Source organism: Passer montanus, unplaced genomic scaffold, assembly GCF_014805655.1.
Source record: "Passer montanus isolate IOZ18808 unplaced genomic scaffold, ASM1480565v1 scaffold19, whole genome shotgun sequence".
Classification (NCBI taxonomy): domain Eukaryota; kingdom Metazoa; phylum Chordata; class Aves; order Passeriformes; family Passeridae; genus Passer; species Passer montanus.
In genome coordinates, this window is record NW_024366480.1 from 10,245,270 (window position 1) to 10,267,133 (window position 21,864).

General features: G+C 39.7%; 1 protein-coding gene across 2 annotated transcripts; it reads right to left on the reverse strand.

Moving 5' to 3' along the window:
- Positions 1-403: 403 nt before the first annotated feature.
- On the reverse strand, positions 404-16,707 carry RALBP1 (ralA binding protein 1). Of its 2 annotated transcripts, none has more exons than XM_039706184.1 (9): positions 16,395-16,707; positions 8,814-9,272; positions 6,679-7,028; positions 5,096-5,257; positions 4,498-4,629; positions 3,881-3,988; positions 2,999-3,120; positions 2,464-2,587; positions 404-2,219 (listed from the first exon to the last, which is right to left on the reverse strand). In XM_039706184.1, exons 1-9 carry the CDS (start codon positions 16,636-16,638, stop codon positions 1,956-1,958), a joined length of 1,965 nt encoding a protein of 654 aa, XP_039562118.1. In that variant the 5' UTR covers positions 16,639-16,707; the 3' UTR covers positions 404-1,955. The 2 variants fall into 2 exon arrangements, with proteins under 2 accessions (XP_039562118.1, XP_039562119.1); XM_039706185.1 differs by lacking the exon at positions 16,395-16,707 and adding an exon at positions 9,535-9,628.
- Between the last annotated feature and the right edge of the window lie 5,157 nt (positions 16,708-21,864).

Genomic DNA, 21,864 nt, shown 5'->3' on the forward strand with positions numbered 1-21,864 from the left:
TATTGTGCTGTAGTTACTTTCCACTTTATTTGAAATTAGCTCCAGCTTTTTTTGCTAATGATTCACAGCTGCCATGTGCAGACTTTCAAAGGGCTGCTGCTCTGTGCCTCTTTGCCTGCAGGCATCGGGGTGAGGAAGCCACTTCCATGCTTGGGGCAGTCAGGCCCCTCTGTGGAGGAGGAGCAGGTGCCCAGCCCCAGCCTCACCTGTGCTGAGGCACAGGACAATTCAATGAAACATCTCTCAGGTGCTCTGACACCAAGTTTCTGCTGCAGGGGCAGCAGCTCCACCTCTGCTTCAGACCTTACTCTGAGTAATTTTTCATAGAAACTTCTCTGCTGCAAGCACCTACCCAAGAAGAGTCACTGTGAGCTGCATTATGAAGTAGATAAAGGAGACACTACTTTCAAATGGCTGTTGAATTTATTTGCTTGATAAATACAATCCTAACAAAATAAAAGTTAACCAATATTAAGAGATTTGTCTGAAGAACATTAGAAAAATCCATGATAATTCAATAGGAATTAGTGTGAATTAAACAAACAAACAAAAGTTTAAATATTGCCAGCAAATATAAAATGTATGTAACGAAGGCAAGGGAGAATGCTTTAGTTTACATTTGTAATCTGATCACATTTTCTGTGTTTATAAACTTTTTTCCAAATTTTAAAAAAATACTATGCTGTTTTTCTCTATAACATATCAAAGCATTATTTGTACAAAAATCAAATCATGGCCAATGATTCACAACAGTGCAATAGATAAAGAATACAACCACATCCAACAGGTGCTGAAAATAAATATCCAGATTAAAAAATAAGATAGCCTATATGCACTCTGTGGAGTTTCTGTCTATATATGGATTGAGGGCTGAGCCCAATGAGTGTATCCAAAACATTAAAGGGCCCTTAAATGCCAGTGTGGGTGGAGGATTTGGGAGGGTAGAAGCACTAAAAACAAACAGCCAAACCAAAACCAAGTCCCAGGTAGCAGTGGTTGGTTTGTTGAACACCAACAAAAAGAGGCTGTTGCTGAAGCCCCGGTGCCTCCTGTTGGTGTTGCTCTTCAGGCTCATTTGGAATCCCAAGTGACTGGCATTTGTGCAGGGAAATGCTGTATTGCTTGGTCAGGCAGATACGTCCCAAAGACAGAACCACTCCCATCCCTGCCTACAAGCAGTGGCTTTTTCCAAGAGATGGAAACATTTAAAATGGATGAAGACAAAGCGCTTGGCTACATGGCAGCAGTGTGAACAGGGCCTGTCTCAAACAGGTGTGATGAGGGCGGTTAATGAGGAGTCAGTGATTACCTACACCGCTAAAGGACATGGACATTTCCATCACACGGGGACATAAATAACATCTCTCAAGTTTTTACACTTATTCAGTACATCTCAGAACAGAAATGAAGCTTAAGGGCATGTTAGGTAAACATGATACCCCACAGTCTCCCACTGTTTCAACCAACCCAGAATAAATTTAAAGCTCCCTTGTATATAATCTGCATCAGAAAGGTATCAAAGGCACAAGCAAGAAGTGACTAGGTTAATAAGCAGAAATAATGGTGAATGAGGATGAACAAATCCACAAGGCAAATCATTAGTAAGTGTGGGTGGGTTTTGTTTGTTTACTGAAAAGGAGATCTTCCAATTCTGCTCCAGTGAATGTAAATAATGATTTTGGTTTGAAATAAAACTGTTACTGAATTATTTTGAATCACCTGAAGGAAACCAGTCTTGAAATAATCTGATACTAACTGGAAAACTCTTCTGGCCTCTCCAAACTCACCTGAGTCTGATGAGTAGAAGCCACAAGTATTAGAGACAAAAGTCTCCAGGGCTTAAAAGAAAAGTTTCTTTACAGAATGTACACAGCCACCAATAATTTGTGCAGTTTGACTCAAATTACAGTAATTTGCACAGTTCGGTTGATTTTGTGCATAGCCAAGGAGCCGGATCAAATCGGAGTTTCTTTCCTGTCCTTACTTGGCGATGGCTTGACTTGCTGCTCCTTGCTTGCTTTTGGCTGCTCTTTGGCTGCTTTTGTCTCCAGGACAGTGTCCCTCTGCTGCTGAGAAATGCCGCCGCGCTTTTCCGGCTCCTCTTCCTCCTGCCCCTGCTGCTCGGATTTTGCGCGCTGCAGCAGGCGGAGCTGCACCCGCAGCTCGATGATGGCCTCACGCTCCTCGTGAATCGCTTGGTTCAGGTGATTGTTCTTGATCTTTTAACAAAGGGAAACAAACATCAGGGAATGACAGTACGTTCCTCTGACACAGCAGTGCTGTAGCTCAGGGGTGTTTAGCACTGCTGGCCCAGGCAGCAACAGGGACTCGCACAGAGCAGTGATTTAAAAGTTGTGTGGGTCACAAGCCTGGGCAAAAGTGATGCACACAACCAGTCTGCACCTGTGCAATCACACAACCACCACAGGACAAAACCAGTGAATGCTAAGAACCAAATCCTACCTCCAGTTCCTCATTCTGTCTTTGCAGATCCTCCAGGATGACCTGCAGCTCCTCCTCATCTTCACTCTCACTTTCACTCTCGGAAGAGTATTCCTCGGTTTCACTGCGGCCATGCTGCTGGCGACTGAAAGACCAAGGGCAAATTCCACTTTAAACACTCCTTGAGTCTGCCAGAACTGTGGCAACACAAGAGACTTAACTTTCATCCCCTCAATCCTCTGCCAATGGTTTAAACAGCAAAATCAGACTTCCCTTTCAAAGCTTAATTTAATAAAGCAGTGATTTCATAGGGGGATTTTTTTAGTGTGCAGGGTCAAGTTTCCTTTAGATTAAAATTCCATTGTTAAAACAATAGAAAATATCCTGCAAGATTCAAATTTGTCAAGACTTCAATAAAAACGAGTGGCTTTCAACTGCAATGTTCACTGGGTGAGCTTTTAAGTGTGGTTTGGAGTACTCTTTCAGCAAAGCATTTATGTCCTTTTCATCACAGCTGCTGTCCTGGCCGGGCTCTGCTGTGAGCTGTCCCCTTTACCTTTGTATTTCAGCGATTTCTGCTCGGAGCCGATCTATTTCTTCCTTCTCGGAGGCGATCTGTCTGCGCAGAAACTGCTCCATGGCCAGCAGCTCTTCTTGTTCTGTTAAAATCTCATTCTCCTGCAATGATCAGTTAGTTCACTTAAAGCCTTGACTTTATTTCCTACAGGAACATACGATAAGTGTGAGATGATGCTGTTCTCTGAAATACTTTCAGTGGCAGTGGTTAGCATGTCTGCTTTGAACTTTGATCCATCAAGACCTCAAAGCAAATAAAAAGTTCAAACCCAACAATGTCTGTTCTAAATCCTCAAGATAATCACCATACTGAATAGTTGTGGAGATGACACACCAAATCCTGGCATGTTTGGCTGCCTTTCCTTAAATCACAGGGGAAAGCTCTAGCCAACCCATAAAATAACTAGAAAAACTGAATTACATGTCTTTGATCTTCTCCCCTCTGTACTTTCCTCCTTATATTCATTTTCAAAGCTACTGGGGGAAGCAACAGAAGGCAAAAAAGCCAAAACAGTTGCCTTATTTCCTTTGACTGGCAGGAAAGCAGCTAACAGTACTGAACCTGGCTACACTGGGAAGTGGTGCTTTCTATGTACATGAACAACAAAGGCCACTTTTTTCTTTCTCAGTGTCTCCTGTCTGCTGTTAACAAGAGTCTCCTCAGCTCTGGGCTCACTCTTGCAGTCAGCTTTCCTCCCCTGCTTCACTGGCCATTAAAACAAAGCATTGTGGTTTTAATGGACACAGAGACCCCTCTGAGCCTGCAATGTCCCCTCGGCATCAGAAGGGACAAAGGATTGTTTAACAGATCTGAAATATAAAATACCATTACCAGGCAAACAGGTAAGTGCCTGCCAGCTACCTGTGCAAGCAGAATATTTATAACTTCTTCATTCTCATTCATTTCTTCTTTGGAGACATCCTCCTTTGAAAGGCTAGCAATTTCTTGTGCAATCTTTGTTTCACACTCCTGCCAGAGAAAGAAAACAACATTTAAAAGGACAGCTTCCCTGGTCAATGTATTTACTCTAAAAAAGATTTTTTTGAATGCATTATTTTTCAAATTTAGAACCACCATCACAGTTGTCTTCCAAATTTTGAGCATGGTCTGTCCCATCTGTGGGACATACAATAGTTTAAAAAACACTTCTCAGATTTGTTAACCTCAAGTCTTCCAGTAATTCCTCTTGGTACTCCAGGACTTGATTTTTAAGCATGTCATGAGCACGTGCCCTAGCAAACACTGAGGTTTTCATCACACACACATTTTTTTGTGAGCAGCTGTGAAGATCTCCCTGTCTCTAGGGAGAGCCAGCCAAGGAGAAAACACAATTGCTCATCAGGCATGTAAAGTTAAAATGGGAAAATCTGCAGCAAAGAAGATTGAAAGGTGTTATGATCTAACTGGGTGCCTCTGCATTGCTATGGATTAGGATCCATGATTTAGCTGTCTGGCCAATAAACAGGAAAGTTACCCACCTGTCTCTTAGCTTCTCTTAATTTCCTTTTAAGAGCTGTTAAGATTCTCTGCACCTCCCAGAGTCTCTCTTCTTTGGATAAGTCTTTTATCCCTGCCTGCAAGTCTCTGTGTAAACAGTTCAGAAGGAACTCCTAGAAAGATTGCCAAAGAAATAGTCTTTAAATATATTGTAGCAGGGCAGGTGGAAAAGGAAGATCTTTCTTGTTTTGTAGCAATGGGCTGGGAGTTCTGGTTTTCAAACCTTGACATGTCCATGAACAAGTGTTAACACACACCCAGCATGGATCCAGAGCCAGCTGAAGAGCAGTACTAAAGAAACCACCCTCCCTCATGGCTCTCCTGACCCTCCTCCCACAACCAAAGTATTGACCTACATAGCAAAGCACTCCATGGATGACACAGCTATGAGCCTCACAAGAGCACAACGACTTCCACACATGAAAAAGGAAAGGAAATCATCAGGCTCTTCCCAGTCTTCTCACTGATAGGATAATTGTGATGAACTTAAAGCGCATGTTACAAACATAGAAGAATTTTCTGCTGACTGTATAAAGCCAGGGCAAAGATACACAGAAAAACACTCAAGTTATTGCCAACCTGTCGCCTGATTTCTTCTTTGATGCTCTCTTGTGTTTCTGGAAGTGCTGGCATTGTTGCCATATTTGACCAGCGAAGAGGTTTTGTCACCTGCTTGAGGGTCACATTTCCAAAGAACTCTTGAACATGTGTAAAAAACACATACAGGACACGGTTGCTGATCTGAAAAGAGGAGGATATTGGTTAAGATGATTTATTCACATCATCTTTATCTGCAAAACACAGTGTCCTCCAGAAACAGCAGCCTTTAGTAAACCTTTCAGTGAGCTGCAGTCATATCAGTCTGTCCTGAGATTAAAATCTGGATTGAACAAGATCTTTACTTTCAACAATGCAGTGCTGCCTCAAGGGATCAATCCACTGTTTCTCTTAGCTGTGCATGTGAGGCATTTTCATACTAAACTTGGCATCTTCACATCTCTTAACCTACCAGAATTATTTCCACCACAGGTAGACATAGAAATGCATTAAATCTCTTTGTACTCACATAAAGACAGACAGTTAGAGGGAACATCAACCCTACTGTGTTATACCTGATGGCTGGCTATACCTTCTCTCTCTTCCCCCAACCTTTAAGTATTCTCTACAGCTTCTCTCTCAGATGACTTAATATAGTAGAAAAAGGTAGTATGCAAATATCACTATATTCCTTGTTTTAACCTGAGACAGAAGCAATTATAATTATTTTGATATTTTATCTTCCATTGGCATCTAAAGAATTATCCTGAAATAAATATTAGTGTGTCATTACCTGCACTTCAATTGCTAAGATCTAGTTACCAACAAAATGTGATTGGGCCTGCATTGTTTTACCCTAATTGTTACTTCTTTTCCTAACTAGAGAGGTATCTGGCATAGCAAAAAAGCCAGGAATAACAGCTGGCCCTTCTGCTACTGGGCCTCCACTTGGGCCTCCATTTGAACTCTTAATTATAAAGTCAGGCTTTTCTAACTTGTGGAGTTTGCTCTAGAAGATCCACACCCAATAATGCCACGTTTTCATCATGCACAGGACTAATTCTGAGCTGTATTTAATTACATATTTCCAAGATGTCTATTATGGAATCAAGCAATCCAGAAACCACAAAATCTTACTGGAAAACCAAGACAGTTGTTATTTCCCAGCCATTTGGCTACAGACAACAAAGCCATTTTACCTAAGTCACTACTGCACCAGGAAGATCTACGTGCAGGACAGGGTTCATCAGCTTGATATTAAAATTAAGCAACAATATTTAACTAAACTATCACTAAATGAAAACCCCACAGAAATTGCGTATCTGTATGAATTATTGAACAAAATCAACATTAAATTACTTCCTCATGACAGAATTGAGAGACAGCAGTCTTTGTAATACTCTGATAATAACCCAAATATCAGACCCACAGTATGCAAGCCCACACACAGAAAGTCTTTTGTTCCCCCTTTCCCAGCATTTTGGGTTCCTGAGGCATAAAGAGGAGCTGTAATTTAGCTAAACTGTATCAGACAATACCCACTTCCCACCTGCAAAAGAATTCCTACAAAGAAATCTTTCTTGGGCTGCAGTTCTGCTCCGAGCCTTGCTGTGTGGTGCACGTACCTGAACAGTAGGGCTGAGCACTATAGAAATATTCTGGATGTTCATTTTTGTTTCCAGTTCCTTTGCAATAACATGGTCCATATGCACAATCAGCCAAGAAATCAGGAGATGGTTACACTCTGGCAGCTCTTTGAGCAGCTTCTGGCACTCCTGGACTTTCTCAGCTTCTGTGCTCTTTCCACAAGCATCTTCAAAGCGGGGCATGAGCTCTTTGGTAAGCAGATTTTCGGGCAGTTCCCGTAGGTACTGTTTGAGCAAGCTGGCGACTGTATTGGGCTCATATTCTTCCAGGTTTGGAGATTCTTCACGATCATAGGCTGCCTTCAGCTCGTCAACTTTTGATTTTATTCCTTAAAATAGATCAAGAATTAAGAAAAAATTTGCCTGTAAGTGTCTAATAGTTATATTTCAACTTTTACTTTTGGAGATGCCTTTATTTCGCCTCTCCTTACAATTTAAGATAGTTGAGAAACACCTTTCAAAAGTTATCCACAAGTGACAAAGTGAAAATTGTGACTCAAAATTACATGGTCACTGGTTCTAAAAGCACTGACTACTCCTATGAAGCCAAACCAAAGCACTGACAGAGCTCTGAATTAGAACTGGTGCCAGCATTCCCTTTCATCAAAGAACATAAAATAGAGTGAGGAAAGGCTGTGAACTTGAGATCAATTGTGTATTTGCATTAAGCTTCTTTCTGGCTGTTCAATTATCCATCCCTCATCCAGGCAGCAAATATGGTTTTAGTTCAGATGCTGTGCAACAAGTTCTACCTATAACAGCTTTCCTTTATCAAAAAAAACCCCACACTTTTTAGTTTCCAGATTTCCAGCTGGCTCTCCTCAGAAGAGGAATCTCATGCAAGACCTTGATTTGAGGCACCACATGATTTAAAACTGTGCTCACAATTATTCAAACCAGCCAAGATTTTCTACAAGGTATTTGTATAAACTCAGTGACATTCCTAAGCTTGGGGAAATTTCATTCTTGCAGTTCAAACACCCACTTGAGTTACACCAACTTGGTGCACAGCCCTGGCTTGGGCTCATACTCAATGAGCACAACTGGGCACATTCAGCCCCTGGAAAATGCCAGGAAAACATGCTCGGTTTCATGGCCAAAATAAGCACTAGCTCACAACAGCTGCAGGCCACTAAGGCACGGCAATGCTCTCTCTGAGCTCTCAATCTAAACAATCCTACACGCACAAGAGGGAGCTGTTGCACTGGAGAACATGCACAAAGGACACACCAGAAATTAAGGAAAACACACCTGTGAAAACTCCCAACACAACGTGTGTAAAAAGACAAGCAACCAAAATGTGTCACTAGGCAGGACTAAACAACTGCTGAAGGTGCTGCAGTATTTCTGCATGCCCACCAAACACCATGCAGATGGACAGCATGAAGACAGTTAATGAAGTCTTTAAAATAATTTCATTACTGGTTTGCAGTGCTGGGTAACTTGACTCAAAATGCTTTTCCTGAAATTCCTTTCCTTGCTTGTTCTTGTCCCCTCCAATGTACCCACAGAAATACTTACAGGAGCTGCATTTCTGGTGCAGCTCACAAATAAAGGGACTGTTTTGTCTAACCTGACTAAAACTGAGGTTTCACTTATGTAAGCTGGTGTTACACAACTACCACAGTTAATTAGCTGCTGTTGCTAACCTTAATGAAACTTGCATTTTCTGCTTATTAGCAAATTTGCTGAAAGAAAAGAAGTTTACCAGAAAAAAAAATACAATGTGAGTAACTGGAAAAAGTAACTTAGTGGGAAGCATAAGCAATGAAATAGTTTTGGCTCATGTTTGCTTTTGCAATCAGCTACCATTGTATTTCTAAAGCAGAAGAAAGTATACAAGTTGGCCATACTAACACATTTTATTCATTGCTACCATCCCACGACAAAAGGCCAAAATAGGTGTGTTTTTACTGCCATTAAGTAGTACCACCACATTATCAATTTTTTCTGGTACATCAGACCTACAAATTTGCTTCACTTTGGCTACCTGATTGCCTTCTGGATAATTAATGGAGCTACAAGCAGTGTACCTAGATGCTGGAAGTGATAAAATAATAAGAAATTTGCAAGTAAAGACCTTAGGAACCTGCATGTCAGTGTGCCCAGAGTACCTGAAACTCTGTAGATGCCTTCACATTTCATGCCATACTTCTCTACGTAATCTATACATTCACGGAAAACTGCTGGCAGGCGGATGCCATCATACATCATGGTCCTGTCTACTGCGTCAGACAAAGGAATGCCAAACACGGGTCTGTGACTTGGAACATCCACTTGAGGTATCTCTGTCTCTTGAATTGGCTTTTTCTTTTTCTTCTTCTCTTTCCACTGTTTTACAACATCTGCTGCAGTTAAGTCTTTTGACTTTTTCTCTTTGTGTTTGTCTTCCTTATGTTTTTCTTCCTTGTGTTTTTCATCTTTGGGTTTCTCTTTTATTTTAAAATCCTTCTCCTTCTTTTTGGAAAAGCTGGGTTTTTTGAAGACATGTATTCCCTTGGACCGCTTCAACTTGGAAGGACTTTCAGCTTCATCACCGGAACTGTCCTCTTGAAATGCAGCGTAACCTTCCGCTGTTGGGCAAAGCAGGAGAAGGGAAGGGGACAGCTGTGAGTTTGTTTACTTTCCAGACATCAACAACAAGAAATTGCATGTAAGGAGGAGAGGGGAGAAGCAACATGAATTAAAAAACAGCACCCATCTGACTCCTCAGAAGGTTTTCTTTAGTTGTTACACACTTGAGTGGACAAGGATTAAATCAAGTTGTATAATTACATCAAAGATAAGCCACAGAGCTCCTGCACGATCTAAACAATGAATACTTTATATACTTACTCATAATGGCTATGTCCATCTTATGGGCTAGATTCCCATCTAATAGTCAAGGAAATGCAAAATAAAAACAACTGTCTGGCAACTTCTCTATGTTCCTGCAATCAACAGTATAAGAGTTGCTGTTAAGGATCATCTACTGCATACACAGAAGTCTAACAAATTTCAATTAACAACAAACTAAACTTTAGGCACTTAAAGCCCCAATCCTTTTCTAGAATATTATGAATTTAAAGACAAGGATGAAGTTAATAAAGTTTCAGCCTCAAATAAAATACAAAAAACCCACCCCAAACATAAACCAAAAAAGCACTAGCACTTACTTTTCACTGGATGAATAACACAATTCCAGTAACACTAGAACAATACCTGCCCATGAAAGTGCAGATTTGCCTTAAAAAGCACATGGGAGAGATTCAAACAAGTCCCTGGGCTGAGCACACCATTCCAGCAGCAAACATCCAAGTGCTGTCTAAAACATGCACCAGGTGCTTTTAAGTCACTACGCCTCTGCAGCTGGCCCTGCCTCACCTTCAGGCAAGAACACAAAAGTCTTTAATGCTGGATTACAAAAAAACCCCAACAAACACACCAACCAAAAAAAAAAAACCAACCCACAAACCCAGCAACATGTATGCAATCCAACACAACTTTCAAGTCCACTAATTTTAATTTCACATACATAGTACACTATACAAGAAAAGTAAGCCTGAATCCTGGTCAACAAAGGTGACATTTGACATGCCATCTGCACCAGCCAGGTGCCCCAAGGCAGTGGGCAGCAAGCCCCCATTAAGAGCCCTTTGAGACTCTTCCACGACCTACAGGCAGAGCCTCAGTGTCAGAGGCAGCACTGACAGCCAAGTGCTCTTGCTGCCTGAATAGTTTTGGGCAGAGGAAAATTACCCCATTGATAATATGCGAGCATATCACGCTCGAGACTACAGGTTATCATTTTTTCCAATATCTGCAGAAGAACCAGGGGGCATTTAGTCTTTCCTCTTTCCAATTCTGAACTACACCAGACCGCAAAGTTTCTCAGCATTTTCTCAGCATATAAAAGAACTCACTCTATTTTGAAGCCTCCTTGACTGCTCTGTAGAAGCTTGTAATAGTCAAACAAATATAAGAAACGTATTAAAGCATGGAACTACAATAAGATAATTACCATTGTTGAATCAGCTCAGTCTTTGCAGCTGATACTCTTCCCTAGGACTACCAAACACACTTTCCTAGAAGACTGAAAAAGACTGTGGAACTGTTCCTGTCCAAGTGGATTTTAACATAAAAATGCAAACATTAACTGAAGGCCAACCAGCAGCCAGGTCTTCTCCCTGCTTATGTCACTAACTGTTTTTTGTAAACTAAACCCAGAAATGGGCAAGGATTCAAATTTCACTCTGGTACAGAAGCAACTGCAGATCCACCAGCTACAGGACAAAGCAGGAGCACACATCTTCACTGTGTTTTATGAGAATGAGACAGGGCTGGCACCAAGGTTCAAGATGAACTTCAGAGATGTAATTTCCAAACAGAGAGCCAGATGTCCCCCAGAGAGAGCCCCAGAACAATCTGCCCTCAGTCTTTCCTCCTGGGTAGCTGTGACAGCTCCCAGTCACACAGCCTGGGGCTCCCACACGCACACCAGGAAGTGTCAGCACTGGAACACAGGCGGGGAGGTCGATGCCACCAACAGAGCACTGCTCCTATGTCCCAACATTGCACTCTGCAAGCCCCAGTGCCTTCCTAGATCTGTGGTAATGTAACACCAGCAAGAGAACATTACTGAAACTGGTATTTCTTGAATTCATGAGAAGACATGAAGGAGCAAGTTAAATACAAGCTCTGCCTTTTAAAATTTGTCTCAGTAACATAAGTCAAAGTCTAGAAACATACACTAATACAGATTCACACAGAATATCCCACCCATACCAAGAGAGGATTTGCACGTCACTCAATCAGCCTGATTTTCTTTACTATACTTTTGGTTAAAAAATTGCTGTATCCTTTTCACCAGTGTTACAATATATTGAAATATAAACAATTTACATTTATACAGAAGAAAAATTACCAAAAGTGCTTTAAAAATCAGGTAATTTTAAATATGGAAAGAGTATTACCTAGGGTATAGTAAACTGGTATTTCTGTTCACTGTTTCCTCAAGACTTCCAGTACCAATAGTCCCCATTTTCCCATCACTCTACTCTATGTCACTGACATTTTCCTCCATCTATATGAGAACAGTACTAATGTAATAAATACTCCAATTTCACCAGCATAATGACACAGCATAATCTGCCAGTTCCTTTTGTTAGACCTTCCTTCCATAAGCATGCCTTCATTGCAGTTATTTTAAATGTAGTGCTTCAAGTACAGCCCTTATGTTACTGAGAATTATGAAAAACCCTTTAAAAAATAATAATAAAATTCCAGTGTTACTCTGGAAAATGTAGTTTACAGGCTTATAATCTTTGTCATGCAGCAAGTCCACTGTCTCTATCAATCTGCATACTCGGGAATACTGTGCTCTCATAACAAAGCACTAAAATTATGTTGAAATATTTATTGTTAACTCCAAGGGTGGCTTTATTCAGAACTACCACTTATCAAACCTACTGCAAGAGACATTTTGTCCATCAAGTCTCTGATGGGTTTTTAAGTAATTTAATACTCTACAGATGATTTGGCTCCCTAGGGAAATCTGCAGCATCTGTAATTAATTCACTGAAAGAAAACATGGATGGCTTTTACATACAAAAGAATTAGTAGGTCAAATATGACTGAAGAGCAATGCAAGCATTAGTTACCTAATGTCAGTTTGTCACAGGGATTGTCATCAGATTGTACAGCATTTCTAAGTAAAACTAAGACACACAAATGCACAATGAGCTTGGATAGATGGTTTCTACTTCTTCTCTTTGCCCATAAGATACATTTTTACTATCAACAGAAACTTCTACCTTACAGACACTACCAGCACTCACTATCCAACTTTCAATTAGATCAGTTTGTCTTTAGTATTCACTTGACTCACTGATGTCAGCACAGCACTCCCAAACAAACTCTGCATTCAGATTACTCTGCAGCACCATGCCAGCAGAGCAAATAAAGCTGAAATAAGAAATTTGTCTGACATTTTTTTTCATTTACAATAATCACTGGCATTGAAAGGCAGACTTTTAAACTATCTGCAAATGGTGCTTTGCTGGATAAACACAGTGGTATGTAGAAATACAGTGATTTGTCAGCAGAACAGGATGTAGCAACACACCCTATTTATCCCAAAGATAAACCATGACATGAAGAGCCTCAAATCTTTATCAGGTGTAGAAAATGCTGATAACTTTTTAGTCTGTAGATCTGAAAACTGTATTCAGAGCTTCTCCACACACCAGACAGTAAAAATAATGTTTTGTTTGCAATAGAAGTGGTTTGGTTTCAGTCCTCATCTACATTCCAAAAGAACACAGAGGATACCCTGTCCAATATGTTAAGGATCTGTCCATCAAAAATATTTCCTGAAATTTTTCAGAAGAGTTCATACCAATGATCCTCCTAACCTTTGATGTGATAGTTTAGTACAATTCAAACAATGCTCCCATTTTCTTGAAAATTGTACAAAGAAAATAAAGATTCTTGTAAACAAAAAAAAAATCCTAGCTGCATATTGAACCCATTCTGCCCACCAGCATCAATCTCAGTAATAAAATGAATAAGCAGAGTAAGATCTACTACATACAGACTCTTTATCTATAGAAATTCTAACAGGTAGAAGAGCTTCTTCGGAAGTATTTTACCATAACATTTTTCTTCTGCAAGCAACTGCATATTTTATGGCTTTATCAACATGTGATTAGTGACAGCTGGTTAAACATTTTCAAAAATCAATTACAGTGGTTGCTGTTTCAGATAATCCATTACTGCTTAACACAGATCCATTTTTGCTCTCCTGCTGTCAAAGGACAAGTTCTGTTTGAGTCAGGAAACGGATCTGATTTAAAACTATGCCAGTAAAAAGAAAATTCTTTTTAATCCCTACTAAGTCTCCTAATCTAACTCACTCTACAGCCAACCAACATCCAGTCTATCATAAGAGAGGGGAGAATAAAAATTAGTGGCTGAAACATTTTTCCAGTAGCCGATATTCCACATAAAAATTTCTAATTTTCTATTACCTCTAAAACATTTTTAGCACTTTTCCCCCAGAATAATTGCTGTGCATTGTTAGGTTACTGACACTAACACGAAAAAACCAAATCATTGAATAACTGTATCTATATACAAAGATATGGAAAAGGATATTTTGCTACCACACAAAAATGCTTTTGTGATATAGGTGATAATAATGAAGCTAAGAGTACATTACTCTTGCAGAAATGATTTACCTGAAAAACCAAACTGAGTAACTTTGGGGTATTTAACCTTCCCTTCCCTTCCCTGCTGCTCTTCAAGTACTTCTGAAGTTTACATTTAGAGTATTATCAAAACAGCTCAAGATTTTTGTGGGATTAAACTTAGATACAATTTCAGTTGTTAGAATGACTTTGTCATTAATTCACTAATATTGCAAGATCAACAAACACTCTGTCATAATGTAGTGTTAACTTGTCCTTTTTCACTGACATGTTCAGTTATATTTGTTTATAGCCCAAACTGCATGATCATGGCAGGGTATGCACTGCTCAAAAACAAAGCAGGTAGTGAGAAAAAATGAAAATAAACAATCTGAAGACATACGAGAGAATTGAAAAGGTGAAATAAAATGAAAAATCAAAAGGATGGAAGGAACAACAAAGGAAATTCTAATTTCTAATTCCTTCCAAATCTAGAAGGAAAACTCTTAAAATCTGCCATGATAAACAACTGTACAGAACACTTGTAAGTGAGAGAGGTGAAGTGTCTGTTGAGGGTATATTTACAACATGAATTTTTTTTGGAGCGTATGAGATGTACTGAAAGCTTGGTATGTAACTTACTCTTCTATCTGACTGGTAATTGTATGACAAACATGTATTAGGGCCAAGAAATGCTGAATGTCCTTTACATTAGTGCTGCAAGAGATGATTTTGTTCTTCCCATATTTTGAATTTTTGTGTTCTTTGAGGACTTTTTCATACATTTAACATTTCTTTTAAGTAACAGAAATTGCTTTACATCAGCTATAAAATGTGTTGCAATCTCTTGTGGGAAAAAACAGTAGCAGTGCCAATGTGCACAGACCTGTGTGAATTTGCTGAAATAGCATTTTTCCTCCTAAACAACAGCCTTCAGCTACACTATCACCAGGAGACATCCTGAATTCCATACAAAGAAATCCACACAATGAAAAAAGTTGGCATCTACCAGTTCCAGATTTAGACATGTGCAATACAGAGTTCTAACAGAAAGCTGGACAGTAAAAAAGCAACTACTGATAGCCTGAATTTAGACCTATCCAATCAATACCACATTTTCATTGCCAATTCAATAATCTGTATTAGGCTAATATGGTTTACATTATAGAAAATCACTAAGGAATCACTCTTCTAAAAACCTGTAGGAATTTCAACTGTTGGTTTTAACTTGAGGATGCATCTTTGAGTTACAGTATTTTTTAGGTACACAGTTTTTAGTTAAAATAGCCATAGTCCTTCTTAACTGTGGTAGAAACAATTCCTGCATTCCAGGAAACTGGTTTGATTAAAAGCAGTGCAGTGACAGCAGATTCTTAAGGAATGATTATTTAAATATGTGCATGCATATTACAAATAGTCACCATATTAATTCTAACAGAATACTGTCTCGCTGTTTCTGATCTTCCAAATTCCACATCTAAGAAGTAGCAGGATACACTGGCATCAGAGATACAGACATTTTGAAATTTTGCTAAAACAAATATAACAAAGTACTAGCACTTGGGCTGGGATATTTAGGTTTCAGAGACTTGGACAGGAAGGGTCATTCTGGTACTGAGAGTGCTCAGTATCAGCTTACTATTTCCAAGGGCTTTATTCTTTCAGAATATGTAGAAAAACTTTCTTGAATAAAAGCTATCTCATGTTTCAAACATTTTCTGCACAAATCTAAAGGTGGGAAGTAATAGTTCTGTTGTTTTGGAAGAGGGGTAAGCATTTAAGAAATTTCCACTCTGGATACTGATACACTGACAAAGGATTCTATATTCAAAGCTTTACCTTCTTCTAACATTTGCTCAGTGAGTTCTGGAAAATTCAGATCTCAGTGCTGGTTTTCACATTTTTGACCTCTGCAATAATACTTTGGCACTGCAGGAGGAAACTGCATGATCAGACTAAACTGAGAAGCTAGAGGGAAAAAAAATGGACAGATTTTATGACTGCTCTAATAATGGTGCAGCGTGCACATGAAAACTTGGGATGGTACACTGAATAAGGCAAACACTGAATAAGGGAGACACATGGGAAAAGGGCTACAGTTGTTCAAACTGCTTCTTCCAAATGCACAAGTCTGCCATTAAGATCAGACATACAGTTTTATTCAGCGATGTTTAAAAATTGATGTATTTGGAAACATGTTTGAAAACCTCCACTTAGAACATGAAGAACCACTCCATGCCAGGATTTACCAAAGCATCATGAAAGGTTTTGGATAAATGCACTCATTATTAATTCTGGGCACATCCTTGGCACCTGTATTACACAACAACAACAAAAAAAATTAAGGTATGGAGGTTTTGGCAAGAGAAACAGGTGCTGCACAAAGTCTGCTTGTAGAAGTCTGAATTAACTTCCTCCACATTGAAACAAATTTAAAAGATCCCACTGGGAATACTTAGCAATTTTGAGAGAGAAAAAAGGAAAGAGAACTTGAAAGCATTGAATTAAAAAGAGACATTGTCTACTCACTTCTTTTTTCTTTTTTCTTAAATTTTCCTTTCTTCTTCCCATGCTCCTTTTCATCATCAGACACTATATCTGGAGGCTCATGTAAGCTGTCGTGAGGTGGTGAAGGCTCACCGGTGCGGTACAATCCAGGGAATTTTGTAGGACTGATTTCTTCAGAGCTGGGAGTACGAGCAAGTCCCCCACTGTGCTCTACCCGACGGTGTTCACTGGGGCTGCTCGTGGGAGGCAGGAAGCACTCGGTCATTCTGATACCCAGATATCAAAGCGAAATCTTCTGCTACCTGTCCATCACACCTGCATCAGAAGAAAACAAAAATCAAACCCACACAATTTTAAGCAGTGGGTTTCAGAACACCTTGCTTAGAGCTTTACCCTGAAATCATAAACAGCAATACCTTCTACAACAAGAGTTCCAACTTCTGTCAAGACACAGTAACACATCAGGTCTTCAGTTCAGTGTTTGCAGAATTTGTTCATTAACTCCTGAGCCATATTAACATGAGATCTGCCATTTTAGCCATTTCTACTCTATGATGTATAAAACATATATATTAAGTATCTGAATATTTTAACTGTTGAAATCTTACAAAATTCATAGGCAGCTTGCATACTGATTGGTAGTATTTACTAAAAATTAGTTTGGTAACTTTAATTTTTTTTGACATCAAATAGATTTGCCTGGAAGCTCAGAGTGTTTGTGAGCACTGCCCTTAAGGCAAAGATCATTTTCTTCTTTCCCAAGCATATTTTATAGATGCAAATAAGAACTTGCCTAGCCTGTTGCAATAAGGGGGGGAAATAAAATAAATATAGCTAAAGCAAATCCATCTTTTAATTATGCTGCTGCAAATTAAAGAAGGTAAAAAAATGATTATGCTTTTCTGGTATACAACACTTTCCCCTCTGAAGAGGCTGTATCACGTCATCTGCACCCAGATGCTGGTACATTGTTTGCTTGGGAGTTACGGTCAAATAAAAGCTTATACAACAATTGCTAAAGGAAGCCAAGGCATAAATTCTCAGCAGTGGAACTCATAAGCAAAATCTCTTCATAGCACAGATAAATTTCAGAAATTCCACAGAATGGATGTGCTGTATGGGACACTGCACCTCTGGAGACCACTTGGCGGGATTTGGCCTCTTGTGTCTAAATGGTCACAAAGGATACATTCCACAACACTCTTCAGCAGTACCACTCAACTCCAGGGCTTTTATTTACAGATTGGTAGCATACAGAAAAAATAAAACTTGGTGTTGTATTCTGCCCAGTTAATAATTATAGATGAGTCCAGCTAAGTGAGTTTTGGGGAGGGTGATTTGTTCACATTTTTGGAGTTCAAATTATTATTTTTTTTAAAATTCTCATCTTTCTGCTCTCTGTATGCAGATCAGAGTGAAATTTTAGAGTATGTATGCAACAGTATCTCCCTACAGGAGCTCACTCACAGTGCTTATGGAAATTACCAGTTACTCAGATCAGAATTTGAACAGGGCACAGTAAGACACAGAATTGTGATGAGAAAATATTAATGAAATCTTTATTTAATACTGTTCATTCCTTATTCCAGCTAAAGCAGAGGCACTGGCTAAAAATTAAGACAATGGGGTGTTTTTGCAAATGCAACAAATTGAGACTGTACTTATGTTTCTTATTTTTTTATTTTACAGCTTCAAGAAAGCATTAGTTTCCTATATGCAACATTGCCTAGGCCTTTAAATAAGGGAGAAATTTTATGATGCTCAAATTATGTCAAGACTTATCAGCAGAAGAGAGTTTTTAAGCCTACTGAAAAAACCTCTTTCACTTTATTAATGGATGCTAATGTTCTACTGCCGTATAAATCCTTACATTTTCTTTGGCTTTTACCATTTTCTTCTGACAGCAATAGAAGACAGAAAAAATCATGGACCTTCTAGGGATTTTGAGAAGGAACATTTCTAACAGGCTTGCTCTTCTGCCAATTTCTCTCTCTCAGACTTTTTCTTCCCAATCTGTTACTGCTTCAGTCCTGCCTCCCCTCTGCAGCAGATCCCTTCCCTCCGACTGCTTCTCTTCACCTGTGCAGTTCTCATGTGTCAGGACATTCAATAACTCACTGCTGCCACATGAGGAAGGTCACGCTACTCCCCCCATTAACTCTCCTCTGCCTCCAATTGCAGCAGTTTGCTCTTTTTGAGATTATTCAAGTTGCTAGCTGCCCCAATGGGCCTCTGCTGCTGAGCTGACTTGTGGAAGAGCTCAGCAAGCACTAACAGTGCTTGTGAAAGTGAAAAACAGAGAAGTGGCAGAACCACCATGACAGGACTGCAGCCTCTCTCTTTGGGCACCTCTGCTTTGTCACACAGCACACACAGCTTCATCTCCTCAGATTTCAGTTATTTCTTAGTATTTATAACTTAAAACTTTGATTTCCACCAAGTGTCAGTACTCCCATAGCTCTTGTCTTGACTTAGCACTCTGTTTCACCTTCAGTGTATCATAGACAATCTGATCTTCATCTGCTTTGGTCTCTGTGACTCAAGCTCAGTTTCCAACTTTTCCCTCATCTTGTTTTTTTATTTGAACAGTTCTTACTTTCGTTCTGCACACCATTTCCTTGCAGATAAAGTTCTCTCCCTTCTTCCTCTGTTTCTTCTACCTGATTAGTTACCAGTCCCCACTTCTTCCTGAATGTTCTCTGCTGCTGTTTTTTGTTACTTCATGATTATCTACCTCATCTTTTCACCTTGTCCCCATTTCTCCCACTGGCTCTCAGACTCTCCCCAGTACCACAAGAAGTCCCTTCTTACCTCCCTAAACAACAGCAGGCTCCTTGACTCCCACCACTTCTCATTCACTTGACATTTGACTCTTCTTCCACAGGAGCCACAAACGCTGTTACCTGACAGGATCAGAGAACTTCTCGCACTTCAGGCACCTTCTCAGACCTAGCCACTTTTTTCTGTACTCCCAAAATGCAGTTTCTTGAACCACCTTCCTGCTCAACACTGAGTCGAGCCTTCAGAATAACTAAATATCAAATAGAAGCCTTCACTGAACATGGGCAGAATTGTGACCTTTCCTCTATCCCCCAAGGAAAGACTAAGTTATAGGAGATTTTAAACATGGAAAGAAGGTACATCATTAACACAAAATACCCTAGCCATCATGCCATCACCACCTTTCTAGACCATAGACTAAGCACAGGAAAGTGGGTTGGGGAAAAGAAGGACGATGCCTGCACAAGCAAAATAATGTGGTTTTTCAAGTCTCATTTTTGAAAATAACCAAACTCTTTCCTAAAAAAAATGCAGTCTGAGCTGCTTATTTAGTAAGTAAAGATGAGGTTTGGAAAAACCATCGAAAAGGGAAGACAGAGACATGACAGCCAGCTTTAAGAGATCTCACTTTCAACAGTGTATCATCTAAGTCGGTATGAACACATTAAAGAGAGGCACAGTACGAAAGACCAAATTCACAGCTCTTTCACTCAGTACAGAAGGCTCCATTATTTCTGTTTTGCACGGAGTCTGTACTGAGACTTTGTGCTTTGTAACCAATTGCAACAGCAGAAGCAAATTAGAGCAGGTGATTGCATGCACAGATGTTATTTTGTAAAGCTTCTGGGTGGAATGAAGGATGTAGATTTTTTTCTGCAACAAGTATTATGCAAGACCACATCTGAAGCACAGTGGGTGTCCCCTGGTCATTCCATTTTGCCACAAACAGACACCCTCTAAATACCTGGGTGTTACATTGAAAATAGTCCCAAGAAGTCACTAATCAAAGGATGGAGGCAGAGAGAGGAGACTCACTCAGCTTCCAGTACCTGCTCTATCACAGTTATCCAAAAGCAAGACACAGAGCACAGCAGTACCTCACTCATCACCACAGACCTTCAGTCCAAAATATCTGCACATGTGTGAAGGACCTGATTCTTGCAGAAATGAGGCACACCATTTTTGGACAAAATATCCTAGTGACAAACACAGCTCCATTTTGGAAAGCAATGAACCATAAGAAGAATAAAAACTATCACTTGTGGGCTAAGTATGTCAAAACACTTCAGAAACCATGAGTGGTACTCCTATAACTGTTGAGACTTTGGAATAAGATGAGAAGATTGAATTAGAATTTATTTACCAAGACTATACAAGGTCTGTATCACATCTAAGTTTTGTATCTACTGCATTTTTTTACAACATACTGAAAAGCTTAATACAAATCACTGTTTTTATTTGAACACTTCTTAGATGGCCTCTGATGTAATCTTGACATTTGGACTGCATGGCAGCATTTCAGTCTTTCATTTAATAAGCAGTGGCCAGGTATAAAATCAGTGCCTTTTCCTTTCTTTAATAAGGCAACACAGCCATGAAAGGAGAAGGAATAAGGAAGTACTTCATGTAGACAGGCAAAGCAAGTTTAAAATTTCACAAGTCACAAGTAATCAGACAAACACAGCATTAAGTAACTCCCCTGTGAGTCACACACTCTTCATAATTGGCAAAAATTAAAGCCTCAAGAAGGGACTTCACAGAATTTTTTTGATAGACTAAAATACAAACAGTTCAGCAGAATTCAGCTCCTCAACCTCAGATTACTTTACAGGATATGTGATGCCATGAGAATTGGAAAATTTACTTCAAAGGAGGGTGTATAATCATACAGTTGAAGTTACATAGGAGCAAGCTGTACATTTTTCAAACTCTAAGAGTAGCAAACCCAGCTTTTGTGTGGTCTCTCATTTACCTGTAGATGGATAAAGTCTGCCAGTTACAGCACCATCCAAGGCATTTCAAGTTTGGCTCTGAGAGTCCATTCCAGCTCAGGAGTGATATACAAACAGACAAAACTACTTAGCTCTCAGCAATCAGTGAGCTACAGACCACATCCATATCTGAGTGGGCACTTGGAGGAGCCAGCTCACATTTAGAATATGTAGCTGTATCCAGAATACTCCCTATTATTGAGGGTATTCCAGCTCTTCAATAATCTAATCTGTTGGGAGCCAGTCTTCAAATAAATAATTAAATAATACCCTAGACATTTCAGAAATATCAAAAATAAGGTTTCCACTCCCATTATGACAAAGTCTTGCAATCACATGAAGATAAAATCTCCAGATATGTGGAAGCACGTGTTTTCCAGTTTGTTTCACTTCAGGGAAAACAGTATTACAGCCCCTAGCCTACAAAATTCTGTAGAGCTCCATCAGGATGCAATTCACAGGCTGTCTCCAAGACACACATTTTGGAAAAAACAAAAATGTGATCCCTGGAAGGGATCCAACCATCAATGGTTGAATGCTTTGCTCCAGGAGAGAGCATTGGAAAGAGCTGGACCAGAACTGCCTAGGAAAAGCCCCTGTCCCATGGTGCTGCCTCCTGCACTGGCTACACTGTCACACTCCTATTTTACTGTAACATCCTACTTCCCTGGAGAGGCAGGCTGTGACAATTTCTATCCCACTACCGCTCCAAAGCAAGC